We start from the raw sequence: 20627 nt of genomic DNA on the forward strand, positions 1-20627 counted from the left end.
AAGCATTAAGGACAATTAAGGAATGGGAGACATTGAGTACCATCTTTAATCATAATTTTTCTAATACCTCCTGTTCCTTACTTTAATTTGACATTTAAAATTTCTAGCAAATTTTACAGTTCACAAAGAACAAAGAAAGAATAGACAGCCCAACAAAGAGAATTTTGAGTCATCATACAGAATTTCTTGATTCTTAAGTGGTTCTCCGAGGAATCATTCTGACTTTTATAACATCCAGAGATCTTCCACATCATCACCTTTTTTCTGTTTTACTCCTCCATCCTCTTGGTAATGGCTTTTTCTTGCTAGTGGGTCAGGGAGAGCCTTGGGAGTATGGTTGTTAGTGGTCAGAAGGCCATACATTCACCTGAGGAGTCTCTTGAGAACTTAAATGTTTTGCATTTGTGTTTATGGACATACTCCTCCATGTCAGTAGGTAAGAGATGAAAATGTTTGTGCTTGTGCTTCTAGACCTGGAATCACTTCTCTGACAATGAGGCAGAGCGGGTTAAAATGATGGAAGAAGTGGAAAAACTTTGTGATCGGCTTGAACTTGCAAGGTATAACTCTAGGAGGGCTGTTGAAGTCTTGTCTTGGGCTTAGGATGAAGTTTCATCCCCTTTTCTCCTTTAGCTTACAGTGCTTGAATGAAACACTCACATCGTCTACAAAAGAAGTAGGAAAGGCTGCTCTGGAAAAACAGGTAACACCACTTCCCTTCTACCTTTATTTAGCATTTAATTCTGCTTATAGTGTTGCTTTCACCTCAGTATTTCCCCACCCAACATGTAAGTTACGAATAAGGGCAAAGAATCTCATTTCTTTCTGTGTCCCCCAGTATGTTTTGCTTCTAGTAAGTGCTATTGTTACTTTAAATTGGATTTAGTCTGTAAAGTTGTTACCATGTATACTGTTTGTGGTATTATAGCACATTCATTGTAGTTTTTTCAAAATCAGAAAAAAATAATTGTTTTGACTATTCCTTGAGCATCTTTGTAGGATAGTAACATTTACAACCAAAAGAAATCTGTGTTCTGTCTAGTGTACACCTTTTATTTTACAGATGAGGAAACAGGCCCAGCAATTCAGTTCAGTGTAACAAGTATTAGTACCTACCATATATAGCACTATGTCTAGGTAGTTTGGAGACATGCCTCATGCTATTGCTGCCCCAAAGGAGCTCAGGAACAGTTACGCTGAAGAGGAAAGGCCTGAGGACCAGAAGATGGAAGGTCTGGAGGTGGCCAGTACAGGGCAGAGTGGTCAGGGAAGGCTCAGGGAAGGGTGTGAGCCGGCCTTGGAGGATGGACAGTGCCAAAATAAAGGTCAGAGGAAAGCATGAACCGTAACATAGAGGTAGGAGCAGCAAGGGGGAGAAGTGGGAGAGGAAGATGGTGAGGAAAAGTAGAGCGAAATTAAGCAGGTTTTTAATACCATGACGACTGTTTTCCATTACTGCAGATGTTTGAGTAGCAAAGGGTTAATGTACTTTCAGTCTGGCCTTTGCTGGCAGGATGCGCCATTTAAGTGTGACCAGTTCTAAGACTCTGACTGGAAGGACTTGTGCTGTGAGGGATGATGGTAGTCACTGGAATCGCAGGCTCTGGGTGACTGGTTATGAGGGATGGCGGGGGGGGGGGGGGAGTCACAGATGACCCCTAGAGAGCTGTTGACAGAAGCAACAAGGCCAAATAAAGGTTTTCTTCCTTTTTACTCGTGCATGTTTGAAGGTAGACTGGAAGTAACAATGTGAAGGGTGGAACTTCAAGATAAAACACTGGCCACTTTCGGTGCCTTTACCTTTCGGTAGAGAATAAATGAGGTTATCTTCTGAAAGAGTGGATATGAGCTTAAAGAGAGGTTTGAAATGGCCCTTATGGGTGAATAACCCAGTGTAGACTTGACAAGTCCTGTCCAAGGCGAATAGAAGTCACAGGACATGAGTACAAGGCAGGTCAGGCTGAGAGTGGTTCTCGGTGCCTCAAGCAGAGCTCTGCAGCCTGGAGGCCGAGTGAGGCAAAGCCAGAGTGAAAACCTGATGGCCGGTTTCAGCGTTGGCGTGGGAGGCGTGTAGGGCATTGTGGGGAGAATACTGAGAGATGCGAACCACAGAGCCCAGCTGGAAAGGGGGAGTGTAGCAAGATGTTTTAAGTCCCTGACTTACCCGTGATATTTGTGTAGATAGAAGAAATAAATGAGCAAATTAGAAAAGAGAAAGAGGAAGCTGAGGCTCGAATGCGCCAAGCATCCAAGAATGCAGAGAAATCAACTGGTGGAAGTGGAAATGGCAGTAAAAACTGGTCAGAAGATGATCTGCAATTGCTAATTAAAGCTGTGAACCTCTTCCCTGCTGGAACAAATTCAAGGTACTGGTTTTAATGAAACTTTTTTTTTTTTAAGGTTTTATTTATTCATGAGAGCACAAGCAGAGGGAGGGACAGAGGGAGAGGGAGAAGCAGGCTCCCTGCTCAGTGGGGAGCCCGACGGACCTGGGGCTCGATCCCAGGAGCCTGGGACCATGACCTGAGCCGAAGGCAGACGCTTAACCAACTGAGCCACCCAGGCGCCCCTAATGAAACCTCTCTTGAGCACATATTAGAGCCTAGGGAAAATGCAGACAACACCCAAATAGCATTGGTTACAGTAGAAACTTCCAGAGTTATGCCTGAGTCTAGACAGACTCCTTCCACTGAATTCGGTGCCACAGTAGAAAGTGTGAAAAATAAGAGTGCATTTGGAACCTGCAGGATTTTGCAGTTTACACCAACACATATACAGGAGGATGCTTCACTAATTTCTCAGGAAAATTATAGATTATGACACATAAATCTTGACTCTCACGCTGGCTTACTCCATCGTGGCTTGTCCTGGGGACTGGGTCGGGTTCCAGAGTTTCTCTCAGTCTTAATCCTCCTTTCCTGCTTCCCACCTCAAACCAGAACTTACTGCAAAGTGTAAGTTTAGAACTCAGAAGAAGCTTTCAAGATCCAGCCTCTTTCTATAGATGAGGAAACTAAGGCTCTTTGCAGAATTTCTCTTTATGTGTGGTCTTATTACTCTTGGTTTGTACACAGAAGTCGGTAAGGGTTTTATAGACTTGAAACCAAGACTATGTGCAATTGGTTTGAACATATGAAAAGCAAAAGCTATAGTCCAGGTAATAGTAATGAGACCACACCAATTTAGAGCTAGTTCTGTAGGTATTACAGCTAACCCCTGTGCATTACAAATGGAAGGGTCATTCCAGCTTTTATTTGGGTATTTTACCCTCTTAACTTATCCTATCCCTGTCTCTAGATGGGAAGTTATCGCTAATTACATGAACATACACTCTTCTTCTGGAGTCAAGAGAACTGCCAAAGATGTTATTGGCAAAGCAAAGAGTCTTCAAAAACTTGGTGAGCAAATCAATTTCTTTGCTACCTTGAATACATATTTTTTAAAATAACTTGTGCAATTTAATGAAAGACTAAATGAGATGATCTGTAATACATTTTTTTTCATTTCTCAGACCCTCATCAAAAAGATGATATAAACAAAAAAGCTTTTGATAAATTTAAAAAAGAACATGGAGTCGTGCCTCAAGCAGACAATGCAACACCTTCAGAACGATTTGAAGGTAATTATAATCGTTTTTCTTTAGAAAATGCTAGCCATGTACTCACACTGTGATAGACCAGACCTAGGGTGTATGTTCAGAATAACTGGAAAATAAAGCGTTTCGCTGATTAGAAGATGGAAAGGAAGCATTTCTAGGACAGTCACAGATTGACCTCACCTGCCACCACTGAGAACTGCAGTTCTTCCATTTCAGATGCATTACGGGAGGGGCTGGGTTCGTTTTGTTGACCAGATTTTACAAATCAGTATTAAAGGCTATGTGGTCATTTGAAATTTGAATGAGGTCTACAGACTAGATAATAGTATTTTATCAAGGTTGATTTCCTGATTTTGAAAAGTACACTATAATTATGTTCTTGTTTTTAAGGAAAAATGAAATTGAGTAAAGGGCATCGTATCTACAACTTACGTGATTCAGAATAAATTGTCTAATTATATAGAGAAAAAAGCAAGCATGGTAAAAATGTTCAGATTTGGGCTATCTGGGGAGCACATACAGGAGTCTTCATTTCAAAATAAGACTTAGTTAAAACCTGTTAGGGTGCCGACGTTGTCTTGGGCGTTCTTCCCTGGACCAGTGTGTTTCAAACTGCAAATTGTGACCCATAGGCGCGTCACGAATAGAAAAATATCAGCGTTTTACCTCTTACATAAGTGGGTATCATCTGTCACACTTTTGTCCATGTATACATGTGCATTTGGGATGTGAACTTTTTTTCTGTGAGTGGCTGACAAAAAAGGTGGGAAAAGTTCTATTTCACTCGATGCCCTTGTGAGCCACCAGTCTGTTCTCCCCTAAACTAATCTTCGGATCTGCCTTCCAAATCACACTTCCAAATACAGGTTTTGGGATTAATTAACTGATAACCTAACCCGTCCTCCAAGTCCCACTTTTCTTGTATTCTTAATTTGGTTTATTATCCCAAAATTTCAGTATGAAAATATTAAAGAGGCTTATGCTTTACAAAGAACAAAAAATCATTTAACTGTGGTTTCAAAAATTGGGGGATGGGGTTGTTTTTTGGGGGTGTTTTTTGTTTTTGTTTTGTCTGGCCGAGGCTGGGCATTATTTAGACTCTTGAGGTAAGCAACAAAGGGAAGTTCCAGGACACTTGGAGGGCGTTTCTGAAGGGGTTTATTTTCCTAATCCCGTATGTCCTCCATCTTTTTTCCAAGAGAGGAAATGAATTCAGTCTGTGGTGTTAAATGTGGGCCTGAGACCAATGAAAGGAATCATTAAGAGCTTCCTGGAATTTAAAAGCTGACTTCAGCTTTTCAACTATTTGACATTTTCGTTTTCCTACGGAAGTGTGATGTATAACATTTACATCCTTAGAAGACCTACATTTGTTTCTGGTAGCGTGTGTGAGAGAGATCTTGTCAAGCACAAAGCGATTAGTTTAAGAGAGGTTCTTATTAGCATTAGCACTGCAAGAATTTAGTGGATGGATGTGTTGAAAATGCCACACTGGAACACAGAATCTAATGCCCCTAGAGCACTTGGCTTAATTTTGCTAGGCTCTTTCCTCCAGGGTAAAAAGAGAATGCTTTTCAGGGTCTCATCCACCTGTAAGTTTGAGGTAGCTGTCTTATGACTTGTGATTGCGTTTTTCAACAGTCTGGTGAGTAAGTTGTAGGTTGTAAGACACCAGCAATATAAGGCAGATATTTAAAAAAAAAAAAACCAACCCTGAGATATTTTAGGGGGAGTGAACGATCTTAAAAGTTTCTTCTCTCATTTAGTAGTTTAGAGGTTTTCATGTGTTTCATCTCTAAAAGTTTGTTCAGAATTCCCACAGATTTGAATGGCCACTTACCAAGATACCTGTGCGCCAAGACTCATCTGGGAGGGTGCTGCAACAGAATTTTCTATCAGGATAAGATTTTTCAAATAAGAATTTTTCTTAAATAGGTCCGTGCACAGATTTCACCCCTTGGACAACAGAAGAACAGAAGCTTTTGGAACAAGCTTTAAAAACGTACCCAGTAAATACACCTGAAAGATGGGAAAAAATAGCCGAAGCAGTGCCTGGCCGCACAAAGAAGGACTGCATGAAGCGATACAAGGTGATCGATGTTCTAAAACTTAGACTCCATTACCATTTCGACTATATTACAAAGAAATGGCAAATCTTAGCAGCTTTCTAGCTCTGGCAGTTAGTACAACTCAGCCTTGTCAGTGGTGTCTTCATTACCGATTTCCCCACATGTACCAAAGCCAGTCGGTACTAGGAAAGTATGCCAGTTCCAACAACGTCTTCACTAACCCCTTTCTCCCTTCCTAGGAACTTGTCGAGATGGTAAAAGCAAAGAAAGCTGCTCAAGAGCAAGTGCTGAATGCAAGTAGAGCCAAGAAATGACTTATGACAATCTTTGTTGTGTGTGCATTTTTATAATAAAACTGAAAATATTGTACAAATTTTCATTCTTAAAAGTAGAGTGATAATTTGAAAGTGTGCTGATCTACCGTTCACTGTGGTGGTCTTATCCTTTCAAAGTCGGACGCAGTGTTTCATTCAAATTTCCAAGTAGACATGTTTTTATTTTTTTCTTTAGGGACCGGGAGCTTAAAACTTGCAGATCTGTTAGCCTTATAAATACACGTTCAAAATATTTTGAGTAGGAGCATTTTAATCACGAAGCCAGCACATGTTCCTGCGAATCTGGTTAAACTCTGGCAGTTGTTCAATGGGACCTACGGATTAAAAGAAGACAGTTAAAAGTGAATGAAGGACAAGTATTAGTCACTTGTGCATGAGAGAAAAGGAGCCGGGCTTACCGACAGCAGCAAGAGCTGGGCTCTTATCATAAATATATTTGGTGCACACTTCTTGAACTGTCTCAGCATTTACAGCCTGAAAGAGAGAAGATCCCAGCCATTCGGAGCTTTGTGTAGGAAAGACAAAAAGACTCTACACCTAGAACTTAGCAGGGATTTATGATACATATTTTCAGCTTTTGTAACAAGGAACTTTTATACAAGTGCCTACAGTATCTAAAGACTACTTACATCAATTCTTGCTTCAAGCTCAGGGATGGGAATTCTTCTGTTATAGCATAACATCTGTCTACCAATATCTTCACAGATTGGGGTAGAACCTGTTTAAAAGAGAAGGAAAAACTTGAGTCTTGGAATACAGATCAACCCTAGGAAAATAGAATGTAGGTCTTTATTCTTACCGTCGAGTTGCAACAACATGTTTGTTTTCAGAAGATTTTTGGCTCGAGCAACTTCACTTTCAGTTACACTTGTACAGAGTCGCATCCTAAAACCATTGGGAAAAATGAAAATGTCAAGTAGTTTGAAAAGGTTACGTGCTTTTTGAGTCAATGACTTAAAAAATACGATGCTATAATCTATGAACTGCACCACAACATACAAGTGATTATGACTTCAAATTAATGAAAAGTTGAAATTTTCATGATCCCAGTAGCTACACAAAAGCTAAAATGTTACTGATTCTTCATTTTCCTGGTATCATTAATCTCTCAAAAGTAGCATGATCACAGATAGAGGTTCAATCCAACATGAAAGAAGGCTGACCACATTTTGAGAAACACTTCGCCAGTTCCCATGTTAGGATCTGATATGCTAGAGAACAGGTCTGGAGACTCCACTGGTTTCTCAAAAGAATCCAGTGGAGTCTAACTTAAGCCTACTAATTAACAATTAAACCCCCCCAGTTGATGAGATAGAGAGACTTATGGCTTATAGCCATTTAAGAATGGTAGAGGAGAGGAAGCAGAGCTAAGGAAGTTTTCCAAGCAGCGTGGGCCTTTCTGCCTCTGTCTCAAGGCACCAGTTCGGAGTAAAACAATACATTTTTCTTTTAGCAATGGTAACTTCAGATTCATTGGCATAATACCACCTTTCCAGGCCAGGTAACTTGTGGAGATATTTTCCAAGCAAACTTTTAGGATCTTCTTTCTGAAGTAATCCACTTTGTAAAGATTAAGAATTTCCTACAGGATAAAGTCAGCTTCACATGAGACTTAGAAGAAACCTCTTGTGATCTTTAAAAACATGGCAACAACTGCTACTCTTCAGTCTTGTTCTCTTGATTACGTCCCCCATCAAAACCAATCACCAACATGTGAGGAGGAAACTAGTTTAAAATGTGAATTCTAAGCAAGATTTACTTTCTCACCATTCTTTCTGAACAACACGTAGCATGTCTGCAATGGTGGCTGGTTCGCAGACCATGTAGATCCCCCACAATCCCGTATCTGTGTAGGAAGTGTTGAAGGACTGGAAGCTATGACAGAGGTTGCCGTGACAGGTGAGCTGGGCCAGCTTGCTAGAGAGATTCTGTAAGGAAAAACATTGTCTAAGAGAACTGCAGGTGTATGTGCCCAAATTACCAGAAAGAAAAATGAATTCTGTGGCAAATAGTGAATGCCCCAACGTGTGAAGTTTCTATCTAGCAACATCTCCAGAAGTTAAAATTCAACGGGACTAAGAACCATACTTCTCACCAGCCCAGTGTATCCCCAGAAAATGCACAATGTAAAAGCAATGAAACCTTGTAATTAACACGGTAGCTACAGCACTTCTAGAGTAATTCACTGCTGTGATCAGCCCAATTTGTAGGGCTCTTGGCTGTGTATGCTTAAAGATTTGAAATATTATTGCACGTGAAGCCTAAGATATTTATATGTATTATGTTGAAATCTTTGAGTACATACTTTGTATTCTGAAGTAATTTCAGACAGCAAAGTTACAAAAATAGTACAAGGAATTCCCCTTATCCAAATTCCCTAAGAACCATTACTTTACCATGTTTATCGTTTAACAAAATTTTTCAGCTGTTTGAGAGTACGCTGAAAGATCTGATGCTTTTTACCCCTAAATGCTTTGTGTACACTTCTGAAAAACCAGGAAATTAACCTCCATACAATCATGAAAAGTAGATTAACACTGATATGGTACTATTAGTGAATTCTATCCTTATTCAAATTTTGCCACCTATCCAACTTATAAACTTTACGGCACCCACAAAAAATTCTTTTCTGGCCCAGATGCAATCCAGGATCAGTTTATATCTTGTCAATTCACAGTACAGAGTTCCACCTTGCCATTTATTATGGAAAATTATTTTTAAAATCACTTACCATTCCTCCTCCAAAAGAGCGATCCCAGTTGCCAATCAGTGTATTTGCAACCATGAGACAGATTGTATCTGGATGTGCCCAACCAACGGCCTCAACAGCTACTGCAAGATGCGCCAAAGGCATCTTGTCATCCCTCACTCTTATCTAGTTAAGACCAAGAAAACAACTCTGGTTAAGACTGCCACCGCGTAATGGGCTTAATAAGAAAGAAGGTTTAGTAATGCCACATTCATTACATTGAACAGTCCAATCTGGAAAAATTTCTTGAGTTCTGGAAAGAACACCAAAAGATCTCCAATTGAAATACTACAGACGTAGCCACCAGCTGATCACCTGGTCAAAAAGGATTAGATTATTTCACTGGTAGAGATCAGCTAGTATTCTAATGATGACATAACAGGCTTATTCTCGTACCACCAATGCTACACAGTTTTCTGCGCATCAGCCAACAGCAGACCTCTCTCTCCAGGTAGTCCTTTGAAACGTCATCCCTAACTTGGCAAAGGAGGCTGCTGATGAGCCGAAGGCTACAGCTGACAAGTAGCCAATTCTCTGCAAGTTCTCTTAACAGCTACTCCCAGGAATGTACTGTGGGCACAACTTAACCTGACGTGAAAGTCAAAACTTGGGGTGTTTTAAAAATACAATTTCATACCTCAAAATACATAAATGGGCATAGTGTCAAAGAAAAAGCACAGAAAGAGCAAATTATGACATTCCCCTCAAAACCTTGCTTCCTTAAGAGAGAGGTGGTTAAATAACAGGGAATATATGTGCATAAATCCATCCTCTTGCCTTTTTCTTTCAATTTAAGCCTCTGGTTTCTTCCATTTCACTCCTGTTAGAAATAAGCACATTTTGTACACTCATTCATAAATACAACACAAGAAACCCAAAGGGCTAAACACTAGCTCCGGAGGCTTGCCCTACCTCACTTCCTGTGAATTCGCAGGGAGGCAGAGCTGGTGTTTCTCCTTCGTGTGTGGACAGAGAGTCACCAAAATGAAACTTTGCTAACTCAAGCAGTTCATCATGGGAAACTCCTAAATTGAAGGAAAACATTTCATATATCTAGTAGCAGCACGATCTAAAGCAGACAACTAGCTGCCACACTTTGTTTTACAATGAACTCCAGGTGGTATAATGTGGTAAAAGCCTTTAGAGAATAAGCTCATAGAGCGCACACCTTCTCCTTGCCGTTACAAAGCTTGAAGTTGCACAGCCTCCTCAGTCTGTAGAACAATTAACAGTTTTCATCAACAAATTCACAGCTAAGGATAAGACAGCTTGAAAATACCACATTCTATACAGAATCATGTTCTATTACTAAAAGTCCTAGAATGCAAATTGGTAAAATCACGTTTCAGTAGTACATTTTAAGTGGAAAAGAATGTAAATATGAATATGAGCTTTGTTCTCTGCGCTCTGCTACCAGAATTCAGGAACAAAATAATGTCATCTAAATTTCTGAATAAATCCATAGCTATCCAAACATTCACTGCTGGCCATCCAAAACCTAAGAATTCTATATACATGACTGTTCAAACTCATGACCCAAACAGATTCAGTGAAGGATAAACACAAAGGCAAACTTAGAAAACAAATTTAGGCATGTGGCAAGTGCTTTAAGATACTGCCATGAAGGTTCTTTATATGAAGCCTTCCTTTAAAACGTAAAAGCACAACTTACACCCATATTTCCCTAAACCAATCTGTGAGATAAAACAAGACCATGTATGAATGCATGTGTTCAGAAGCACTGTGTAGGAGAGCTGCCTTGGCTATCAATCCAGCGGGTGACAAAACAACAGGAAGAGCCCGATGTTCCAAGAATGACACGCAGAATGAAAAACCATGGACGTGCACACAGTTCTCAGCACCTGACACCACCAACTTCCATTGTTTTATTAACTTCACCTATAGCCCTCCCAATTGATTGAACATTCCAGATACTCAGTTCCTGCTCCAAAACCTCTGCATATCCTTATCCAAAAGGCAGGGAGCCAAAAAATGCTTTTTATGAAGCTAGATCTGGTCTTTTTCATTGAATTTAAGAAGCCACTGTTTATAAGGCTCATCATCACTTATGTATCAAAAAGACAAAATGCTAATATAGGATAGGCCCTTAACTGTAAGATACCCCAACTTCAACAATGTCAAGATGAACCTATGAACTACGATTAAACCCACTGTCCATATGCCACCAACAAGGGCAGAGACATCCCAGACAGCGTGGTGGTTGAGGCCTCCTCTCACTAGGTCTTCCTGTTTCCCAGGCAGTTTCAAATGTAGACCCCCCCCAGTCAGCACCAGCCATTTTAGAAACGATGTTGCTCAACAGAATCTCAGAGTGCACTCTACAAAGGTAACATGATTTAGTTTCAGAGGCCAATGAATAACATGTTAGACTTAACCCTCATTTTCTCCATTATTCCCAAGTAATTAGCTCAGAAGTCTATCCAGGGCAACTAGAATTTTAATTTGTCATTTCTAAAGAGAGAAAAATTAAATCTACACAAAAGAACACCCATCTATCTTTGCTTTACCTAAAAAGTCAAAGAGAAAACAAACCTAGAAACCAATAAAGTGTACTGTTTGCCTAAATTCAGGAAATCCAGCAGTATCTAATGGGAATTTTCTTTCATTCACTGGCTTCAAACGTGTCTCGAGGGAAGCCTTGTCCTGATGCCACCTAGATGTTTGGATTCCCACTAAACACTCTCAATAGTTCCCTATATACTTCCCCTTCTCAGTAATTAGCTCTACTGAATGAATAAATCAAAACATGAGCAACAGAACACACCCATTTCATGCCTGACCAAGGATGAAGTTGGTTCTCAAAAAGTAATTTTAAAATCTCAAGAGATTCCCAAACTCTAGTACACTTTCCCCCAAATGTCATTACCACCCGGTTTGTTCATTTGCACCTTTCCTTGCAAGTAAATTCCATTATGTGTAAACACTTATGTAAGTTCTTCTATTAAAAAAACTCTACGAAAGGCAGGAAAAGTCTATTTCCAGTGCTGTACATTCCCCTTAACCAGCATATGAAACAATTTGCTCAGTAAATAATAAATCCCAGGACATGTCCTAACAGGAGCAAACTAATAAGCACAACACTTTATGACTGTGTTTAAAACAGATACAGAAGTGTAAATCAACTAACCTCCAGCAGCAGCAAGTACTATTCTTGGCCCCTTATAATGTGTGGTTATATAATCCACCAAATCCTTACGATTTATAGATCTGTAAACAGAGTAAGAAAAGCAATATAAAAGGAAACTAAAAAGCACAGATCTTCATATAACATACCTGACATTAAATTGGACCTTAAAGGCTCTAAGTTAAATGCAGTCAGAAAAAGGGATATGGGCAACAAGTATCAAAACAATTTCAACTTTTTTATATCAAGCTGATACCATTACTTGTTATGTCAGTAGGATCCATGAGTGCAGACACCTGGGAGTTAGGTGGGGCTAAAATGTAGCTAAACACAATTTCATCTGCATTATCAGGCAGGAAAAAAATTACATTTTGAAACATACTTTTTGAATGTTTCTGAATGTTAATTTTCAAAACTCAAATTTTTCTCCAAAAAAAAAAAAATCTTGAGAATTATACCTACTTGATATTTTCAGTTGGTCCCAAAATTGTCCGTCCAAGTGCAGTATTTTGATAAGCTGTAGCATGAAGATAATCAAAAACAACTTCCTGCAAATTGGTTTCAACTTCCTGCATCTCTCTAAGGATTACTCCACGCTCACGTTCAATCTCTGCTTCTCCCAATGTGCTGTTTTGTATTATATCAGCAAGAATTTCTACAGCTAATTGAAAATAAAAGAAGAAACACTAAGAATCTTAATTTTCAATATTAAGCTCTAGTAAACTAGCATCAGAAACCATGACACTGAGCATCATTCAATTTTGACTAAATGATTAAACTAGGAAGAAACAAACTTTTCTATACAGTCAAAATACCTAAAAGGACAATATTAAAATTAAAAATATAAAATATAAACCCCTGTGGTACAGAAGAACTTGAGGAAAATTCCTACATTTGTCAAAGGTCCCCACAACACTTGTAATGACTCTACCACTTCAGACATGCCACAGAATCTGCACACGAGTATACATTGTTCTGTATGAAAATTACAAAGTAGAAAATTATCTGCGTTAGAACATCTAAGTACCTACAGAGGATCCAAAGCACCCAAGTATTTGCTACCCTGGTTCCCATAGCAATGAGGCTGCCACATAAAGAAGGCAAGAAACAGCATAATCTAAAATATGCCCCCAATGAACCACTTACAGAATCAGTGTCTTCTCAAACATCCTTCCCCAATTAACTTAATCCCAGTGCCTGTTTCCACCCATTGGATCCATGTTGGCTATAAGTCTCACCATTAGCAAAATCACTGATAAATGATGATCTAACAGAGATGGAGAGTTAACATGAACAAAAGGATAGGTATTCCAAAAGATTAAAAGTGACCCTTGGGAAAAACTGATGAAGCCCTCAAATATTTAGACAAGAATGACCCTAATTTGCAAAAAGCCAAAAGTGAACTCAAAGATATCCTACTATGCTGTTAAGCAATTTTATCAGAAAAATTACATACTTCTCCAAAAAGGAAAAACCTTATCTATTCTTCAAGAATCAGTAGTTGCAATCACAATCTAAATTTTAGTAAATATGAAACATTTGTAATCTTTAGTTTCTTTTTTTTTTTTTACTCTAGTGCAAACTTGTTCCTCCTTTATGTTCACTTTAAGAGTCACTGTCTCAGAAGCAATTATGTTACATTCCAACTATAATTAGTTACCTCTAGACTGCCCAACATGAGGAAGAAGATTGCTAGACCAAAGTAAACTGGGGCAGAGATCATGACCAAAAGGAAAAAATTCTTTAAGACCAAATAAAAACCATCTGCAGACGAAAACCAGAGGCCATGATGGGTGATGAAGAGTCCAAAGACACAGGGGAGGACAAGGAATCCTGTGTGAAGACTCCGCTTATGTGGGATTGGTAGTCTAGACTGGGGTTTGCTCAAGTGGGAGTTCATACTTCCTGTAATTTATGTTTTAATCAGAATCTTTCGGGGCGCCTGGGTGGCTCAGTCGTTACGCATCTGCCTTCGGCTCAGGTCATGATCCCAGGGTCCTGGGATCGAGCCCCACATCGGGCTCCCTGCTCCATGGGAAGCCTGCTTCTCCCTCTCCTACTCCCCCTGCTTGTGTTCCTGCTCTCGCTGTGTCTCTGTCAAATAAATAAATAAAATCTTAAAAAAAAAATCAGAATCTTTCTTTTTAATGTATATTTAATATTCCGTAGTAGTACATGTATTTAATTTGTAAATATACCTATACTGATGTATAATCACATCTCTTACCAATAAGGCTGGGTGATCATAAACATTTGGAGACTGCTAGTCTGGAACATCATGTTATTACCTCATACACCAGACTTCACCCAACTGAGGGGAGAAAAAGCCTCAAGCAAACCCCCCAAAAGAGAGCTGCTTCAGAGAGCACTTCCACTGTGGATTCCTCAAGGAGCTCTCGGGCTTTGCCACTGCCACTGGCAAGGGCTCTGTCCTTCCCAACCAAAAGCCAGGAGGAAAAAAATGGTCTTCTACCTTGTCTTGTCCTTTCTCTAGTCCTCTTTTTTTGCTTTCCCTGCTGTTTCCTGTGTAGAAAAAGGAGAGGGAGGAGCTAGAATGAACATCTCTTTAAAGTAGCCTGGCCTACCTGTGCTTAGTCCCTAACTAGTCCTGGGGTAAAAACGTGTCAAGGAAATCATTAAGAACCTTACAAAGGTTTTTTGCAATTCAAACCAACACACCCTCCCCACTGTTGTCATTTTAATTGGTTGTAATGCAAGTTAGACTACCATGTTATAAAATTTTATTTTATTTACTTGCAGGTGGTAGTTGTTTTTGTATAGAACAGGGAATTAAAAAAAAAGTTGCTCCTAATAACCAATTACACAAGAAAACAAAACAAAAGGTATCCAATTTAGAAACAACCGAAACTGTCACTGTTTGCAGATAACACATTATACACAGAAAACCCTAAAGACTCCATCAAAAACCCTTAGAATTAGTAAATCCAGTAAAGTTGCAGGATACTAAATCAACGTACAAAAACCTGTTGCATTTCTATACACTACTAATGAACTAGAAGAAACTAAGAAAACAATCCCATTTACAACTGCATCAAAAAGAATTAAATATCTAGGATTAAACTTATAAGGAGGTTAAAAGACAAACTCTGAAAACTACAAGACATTAAGGAAAGAAACTGAAGATGACACAAGTAAGTGGAAAGCTCTTCCATCCTCATGGATTAGAAGAATATCAAAATGTCCATTACTATCCAAAGCAATCTGGAGATTCAATGCAATCCCTATCAAAATTCCAATGGCATTTTTCACAGAATTAGAACAAAGAATCCTAAAATTTGTATGAAATGACAAAAAATCCCAAATAGCCAAAGCAATCTTGAGAAAGAACAAAGCTGGAGACATCACACTCCCTCACTTCAAACTCTATTACAAAGCTACAGTAGTCAAAACAGTATGCTACTGGCATAAAAAGAGATACCTAGATGAATATAACAGAACAGAGAACCCAGAAATAAACCCACAATGGTCAATTAATTTACAACAGAAGAACCAAGAATATGCAATGGGAAAGGACAGTCTCTTCAATAAATGCTGTTGGGAAATCTGGGCAGCCACATGCAAAAGAATGAAACTGCCACTATCTTGGGGCACCTGGGTGGCTCAGTCGGTTAAGGTCTGCCTTCAGCTCAGGTCATGATCCCAGGGTCCTGGGATAGAGCCCTGAGCCCCGTAGCCCCATACCGTATCCCCTTGCTCAGTGGGAAGCCTGCTTCTCCCTCTCCCTCTGCCTGCCACTCCCCCTGCTTGTGTGCTCACTCGCTGTCAAATAAATTTTAAAAACCTTAAAAAAAAGAAACGAAACTACCACTATCTTACACAATATACAAAAATTAACTAAAAATGGGTAAGGACTTGAACATAAAATCTGAAACCATGCAACTCCCAGAAGAAAACACAGGCAGTAAAAATACCTTGACATAGGTCTTAGTGATGATTTTTTTCTTTGAACTGACACCAAAAGCAACAAAATAAAAAACAAGTGGGACTACATCACACTAAAAAGCTTCTGCATAGCAAAGGAAATCATCGACAGACTGCTAAGGCATTAAAAACATTTCACTACACACATATGGCTCTGGAGAAAGTATTTTTGAATCAAGTGTTAGGGCCTGGTTTGTACAAGTCTTGCAGCTTACAACTATTTGATGCCATCTGTCATATTTACAGAAAAAAATAAAAATAGGGGCCCCCTCACCCAGAGTTTGATTCATTTTTTCACATTTCTGAGGGTTACTCTTTCACAACAGACAAAGTAAAAACAGTATTAGATGATTTTTGAACTTGTGAAAATTAACTATCTGCACCATACATAATAACAATACCTCTCGGCAAATCTTTAGAGAATGCTTTGGCATAATATACAGTCTGCTCTCTGGAGGTATAGGCATTGAGATGAGCACCCATGTTTTCAATCTCAAGTTCCAGATCTAACTGGGATCTCTTTTTGGTGCCCTGAAACAAAAAAAGAAGAAAAAGAAAATTATGGTACCTTCCTTTATCTAAACACTTCAGACAATGAATATGAGGACATAAGCAATGTCAGTTTCATGCAAGGACTAAATTTGATTTCTCAGGTGCATCCGGGGGGCGCCTGGGTGGCTTAGTCCATTAAGCATCTGCCTTCAGTTCAGGTCATGATCCCAGGATCCTGAGATCGAGCCCCGTTTTGGGCTCCCTGCTCAGTGGAGAGCCCGCTTCTCCCTCTCCCTCTGCCTGCCACTCTCCTTGCTTATGCTTTCTCTGTCAAATAAATAAATAAAATCTTTAAAAAAGCTAAAAACTAGGGCGCCTGGGTGGCTCAGTTGGTTAAGCGACTGCCTTCAGCTCAGGTCATGACCCTGGAGTCCCAGGATCAAGTCCCACATCGGGGTCCCTGCTCAGCAGGGAGTCTGCTGCTCCCTCTGACCCTCTTCCCTCTCGTGCTCTCTCTCTCTCATTCTCTCTCTCTCAAATAAATAAAATCTTTAAATAAAATAAAATAAAAAAGGTAAAAACTAGAAGTGCATCGGGCCTCAAAAACAGTGATGTACTTACAGATGACCCTTACATCCTGAGAAAATTCTTGTTTCAACTCTACGAAGCAACTTTCAGTAAGTATTTCAGATAATTATTGTGGAAAAAAAGAAAAGATTAAATAAATAAAATACACTATACTACTGGGGGCACTTGGGTGGCTCAGTTGGTTGAGCGTCTGACTTGGTTTCAGCTCAGGTCATGATCTTAGGGTCATGAAATCGAGTCCTGAGTGGGGCTCTGCACTCAGGGGAGGGGAGTCTTCTGGAGATTCTCTCTCGCTTTCCCTCTACCCCTCCCCAACCCACATGCACACGTGCATGCTCTCAAATAAAAAAATCTTTAATATATATATATATATATATATACACACATACCTACTATTGATATAGTTCTTACCTGAGTTGTTTTTTTTTTTAAAGATTTTATTTGACAGAGAGAGAGAGAGCACAAACGGGGAGTGGCAGGGAGAGGGAGAAGCAGGCTTCCCTCGGAGCAGGGAGCCTGATGTGGGGCTCGATCCCAGGACCCTGGGATCATGACCTGAGCTGAAGGCAGACGCTTAACGACTGAGCCACCCCGGTGCCCTTGAGATTGAGATTTAAAGAAGTTTAAAGAAAATGTATTTTTGTAAAGTCTTACAACTTGCCTTGAAAGCCATATGCTCCAAAAAGTGAGCTGTGCCATTATTCTTCTCATTTTCATATCGACTTCCAGCATCAATCCAGAGCCCAACCTTAATGTAAATCAAGGAAAAATTAAATGAAACCTCGTTTTCTCTTTTGGGGGAATGGAAGTGGAGAGAGGGGCAATCTTCTTCCTTTTTTTTTGACAAATGCTTTCCAATCCTAACACTCAAGTTTTCTTGACTTCAGTGAATTGACAACACATTCCTGTGAACTATGAGACTTAAAAATTTTGGTCATCGAGCTATTGCTGGGTGCTAAAGTATCTACTTGCCAGTTTCACAGAGGACCCAGATTTTTAGCCCAACTTGTTAGTACAGCCAATTAACAACTACAGTATAAAGAACACTAGAGATTGTCAGAAAATCTAGGTTCAAATCCTGGCTCTGTCATGCATTAGCTGTGTGACCTTGGACAGAACCATTTAACTTTTCTGAACTTGCCCCTCAATTGGGTGTGATGGCGCCTCCTACAAAGAATTATTTTAAAGATGAAATAAGACAATATATGTAAGAACAGCCGGCACAGAGTAGCCTAGAGAATGTACTTATTTCACTATTATCAACATCACTAACAATAACACAACAGGCTGTAAGAACCAGATGTAGACCCTAAACAAGGTACACACACACTTGCTATGAAAGTGAAAGAGTCGCAAGTGAGAGTCATCTGTCAAGGCAAAATAACTGTCACTATTCTTCAACCACCACCAGCCAATAAAAAGCTGAGATTTAAATCAACAATCTGCTCTCTCCTAATGAGGGGGTCACCTAAACAGTGGTTGCTGGAATCACTTACCGTGCATGTTGAGAGGCCAGAGTCTTCAGAGGCCACTCTGAGTCCGTTGTCCAAACGCGTTACTCGTGTTTCAGGAACATTCAGAACAACCTGTGTAGCAGCCTGTATACTTCTCAATCTGTTCCCTCCAAAATATGACTAGTTGGGGGTGAAGGGGTGGCAAAGAGGAAGCAAAACACATCACTATTCTGATATTAAATGTTGGTTAGAAAACCAAATCTATCCCAGAGACTATAAAGTACTCTTTCCTCCTTAATTTTTGTTCCACTGGGACCCACTCCTTTGCCTGGCTCAGGAACCTTGCTTAACCACTCCTAAAGCCAACTAAGTGCCTACAAACATGCCTTTCCCCTAAGGAAAACAAGCAGTTATTATCATTATCCAGAGAGAAACTGTTTTTATTTTTTTATTGTTATGTTCATCGCCATACATTATATCATTAGTTTTTGATGTAGTGTTCCATGATTCATTGTTTGTGCATAACACCCAGTGCTCCATGCAGTACGTGCCCTCCTCAATACCCATCAGGCTAACCCATCCCCCACCCCCTCCCCTCTAGAACCCTCAGTTTGTTTCTCAGAGTCCATTGTCTCTCATGGTTCGTCTCCCCCTCCGATTTACCCCCGTCATTCTTCCCCTCCTGTTATCTTTTTTTTCCTAACATATATTGCATTATTTGTTTCAGAAGTACAGATCCGTGATTCATCAGTCTTGTACAATTCACAGCGCTCACCATAGCACATACCCTCCCCAATGTCTATCACCCAGCCACCCCATCCCTCCCACCCCCCACCACTCCAGCAACCCTCAGTTTGTTTCCTGAGATTAAGAATTCCTCATATCAGGGGCGCCTGGGTGGCTCAGCCGTTAAGCGTCTGCCTTTGGCTCAGGTCATGGTCCCAGGGTCCTGGGATCGAGCCCCGCATCGGGCTCCCCGCTCGGCGGGAAGCCTGCTTCTCCCTCTCCCACTCCCCCTGTTTGTGTTCCCTCTCTCGCTGTCTCTCTCTGTCAAATAAATAAATATTTTAAAATAAAAAATAAAAAAAAAAAGAATTCCTCGTATCAGTGAGGTCATATGATACATGTCTCAGAGAGAAACTGCTTTTGTTTCAGTACCTCTCCTGGACATGTTTAATATTCATTAGAGAGGGAACAAGCTGGGGGGGGCGGGGCAAGAAAGGGAGAGAAAAATGTAAAGATACCTATACACAACACAAGAATGAGATCTGGGTTCTCACTGCTGAAGGAAAACAAAGTTTTCGAAAAGGCAGAAAGAGAAGATAGGAAGAAGGGCAGATGCTCGAGATACTCTGATCGCTGACTGCAGTTCTTCTTTTCCTTTAGACACACGTGAAAAGTCCCACATACCTGAGGTTCTCATGAGAAAGACCTATATCCTGACAAAACTCTCTTTTAGCTACCCCGGAGTTCGCAGAAAGCACAGCTGAGGAGGAAGCTCAGTCTCAGGCTAAAAGAGAACTCTGATCTCACTTTTTCATTTCCCCCAATTTGCAACCACTGTGTCTTCAGTAATCAACACGCACTCATTATGACCCCTGGGCAACTGGGGCGAAGCGGCCGGTAACCAGTGTCATCCCACACTCTCCTAGCAGCCCAGGCGCGGTGGGTGACCAAGGTCACAGCCCCGGCGGGCCGTGAGCATCCCAACCCCAGGCCGCCGGCGCCGACCCGCCGTGGGGGTGCGGGGCGCCGACTCCACGGCTGGGCTGGCGCCCAGGACTCAGGTGCCCCGCGCGGGGTCCGGAGGGAAAGCCCCGGCCGGGTCTCGGGCGGCACCCAGGCAAGTGGAGAGAAGCTCACCCTCCCAGCTGCGCCTCCAACCAGAAGCCTCTCCGCGAAACCCCAAAGCCGCCGTCGCGCCGCGGGTAACAACAGCCCTCGGGCCGCCGCCGCCATCTCCGCTCGGGACTGGGAGGAGGATGTGCTTCCGAGGTCGTGACCCGAGGGTCCACAGGAGAGGACGGGCTCCGCCTTGTGGCCACGATGGGAATTACACCCCTTGAAGTGGTCCTGGAGAGCATGGCGTTGGGCTTGGTGCGGAGCGATTGGCCCCAAATAATACGAATTAGGGAGTCTGTAGGAGGTCCTGTATTATCAGTTACTTAGATCGCCTGTGGCGTGTACGGCTCAAATGCGGAGGAGTTAAAGGTAACCTGGTGCGACCTGCTATCGCATTGGTGGCTGGAATTGAC

The 20627-nt window shown here is 40.9% G+C and overlaps 2 protein-coding genes across 4 annotated transcripts in view; one reads left to right on the forward strand and one right to left on the reverse strand.

Annotated features, from left to right (window-relative positions):
• Window positions 1-6055, forward strand: part of DNAJC2 (DnaJ heat shock protein family (Hsp40) member C2) — a 37737-nt gene extending 31682 nt beyond the window's left edge. For all 3 annotated transcript variants that reach the window (XM_073898697.1, XM_025872758.2, XM_073898698.1), the window contains exons 11-17: window positions 472-560; window positions 634-703; window positions 2182-2366; window positions 3298-3398; window positions 3512-3619; window positions 5534-5688; window positions 5907-6055. In XM_073898697.1, the coding sequence (XP_073754798.1) occupies window positions 472-560; window positions 634-703; window positions 2182-2366; window positions 3298-3398; window positions 3512-3619; window positions 5534-5688; window positions 5907-5981 (783 nt within the window). In that variant the 3' untranslated portion in view covers window positions 5982-6055. The remainder of the gene's footprint in view (window positions 1-471; window positions 561-633; window positions 704-2181; window positions 2367-3297; window positions 3399-3511; window positions 3620-5533; window positions 5689-5906) is intronic.
• A 76-nt stretch (window positions 6056-6131) lies between these two features.
• Window positions 6132-20369, reverse strand: PMPCB (peptidase, mitochondrial processing subunit beta). The gene is made up of 13 exons (XM_025872759.2): window positions 20236-20369; window positions 18415-18552; window positions 17580-17666; window positions 16240-16369; window positions 12359-12557; window positions 11900-11979; window positions 9664-9776; window positions 8734-8877; window positions 7770-7930; window positions 6802-6887; window positions 6632-6720; window positions 6401-6476; window positions 6132-6316 (listed from the first exon to the last, which is right to left on the reverse strand). Exons 1-13 carry the CDS (start codon window positions 20329-20331, stop codon window positions 6252-6254), a joined length of 1464 nt encoding a protein of 487 aa, XP_025728544.1. The 5' UTR covers window positions 20332-20369; the 3' UTR covers window positions 6132-6251.
• Window positions 20370-20627: the final 258 nt, after the last annotated feature.

The sequence above is a fragment of the Callorhinus ursinus genome, unplaced genomic scaffold (genome assembly GCF_003265705.2).
Source record: "Callorhinus ursinus isolate GAN/ISIS: 27379988/994484 unplaced genomic scaffold, GSC_fseal_2.0 scaffold12, whole genome shotgun sequence".
Classification (NCBI taxonomy): domain Eukaryota; kingdom Metazoa; phylum Chordata; class Mammalia; order Carnivora; family Otariidae; genus Callorhinus; species Callorhinus ursinus.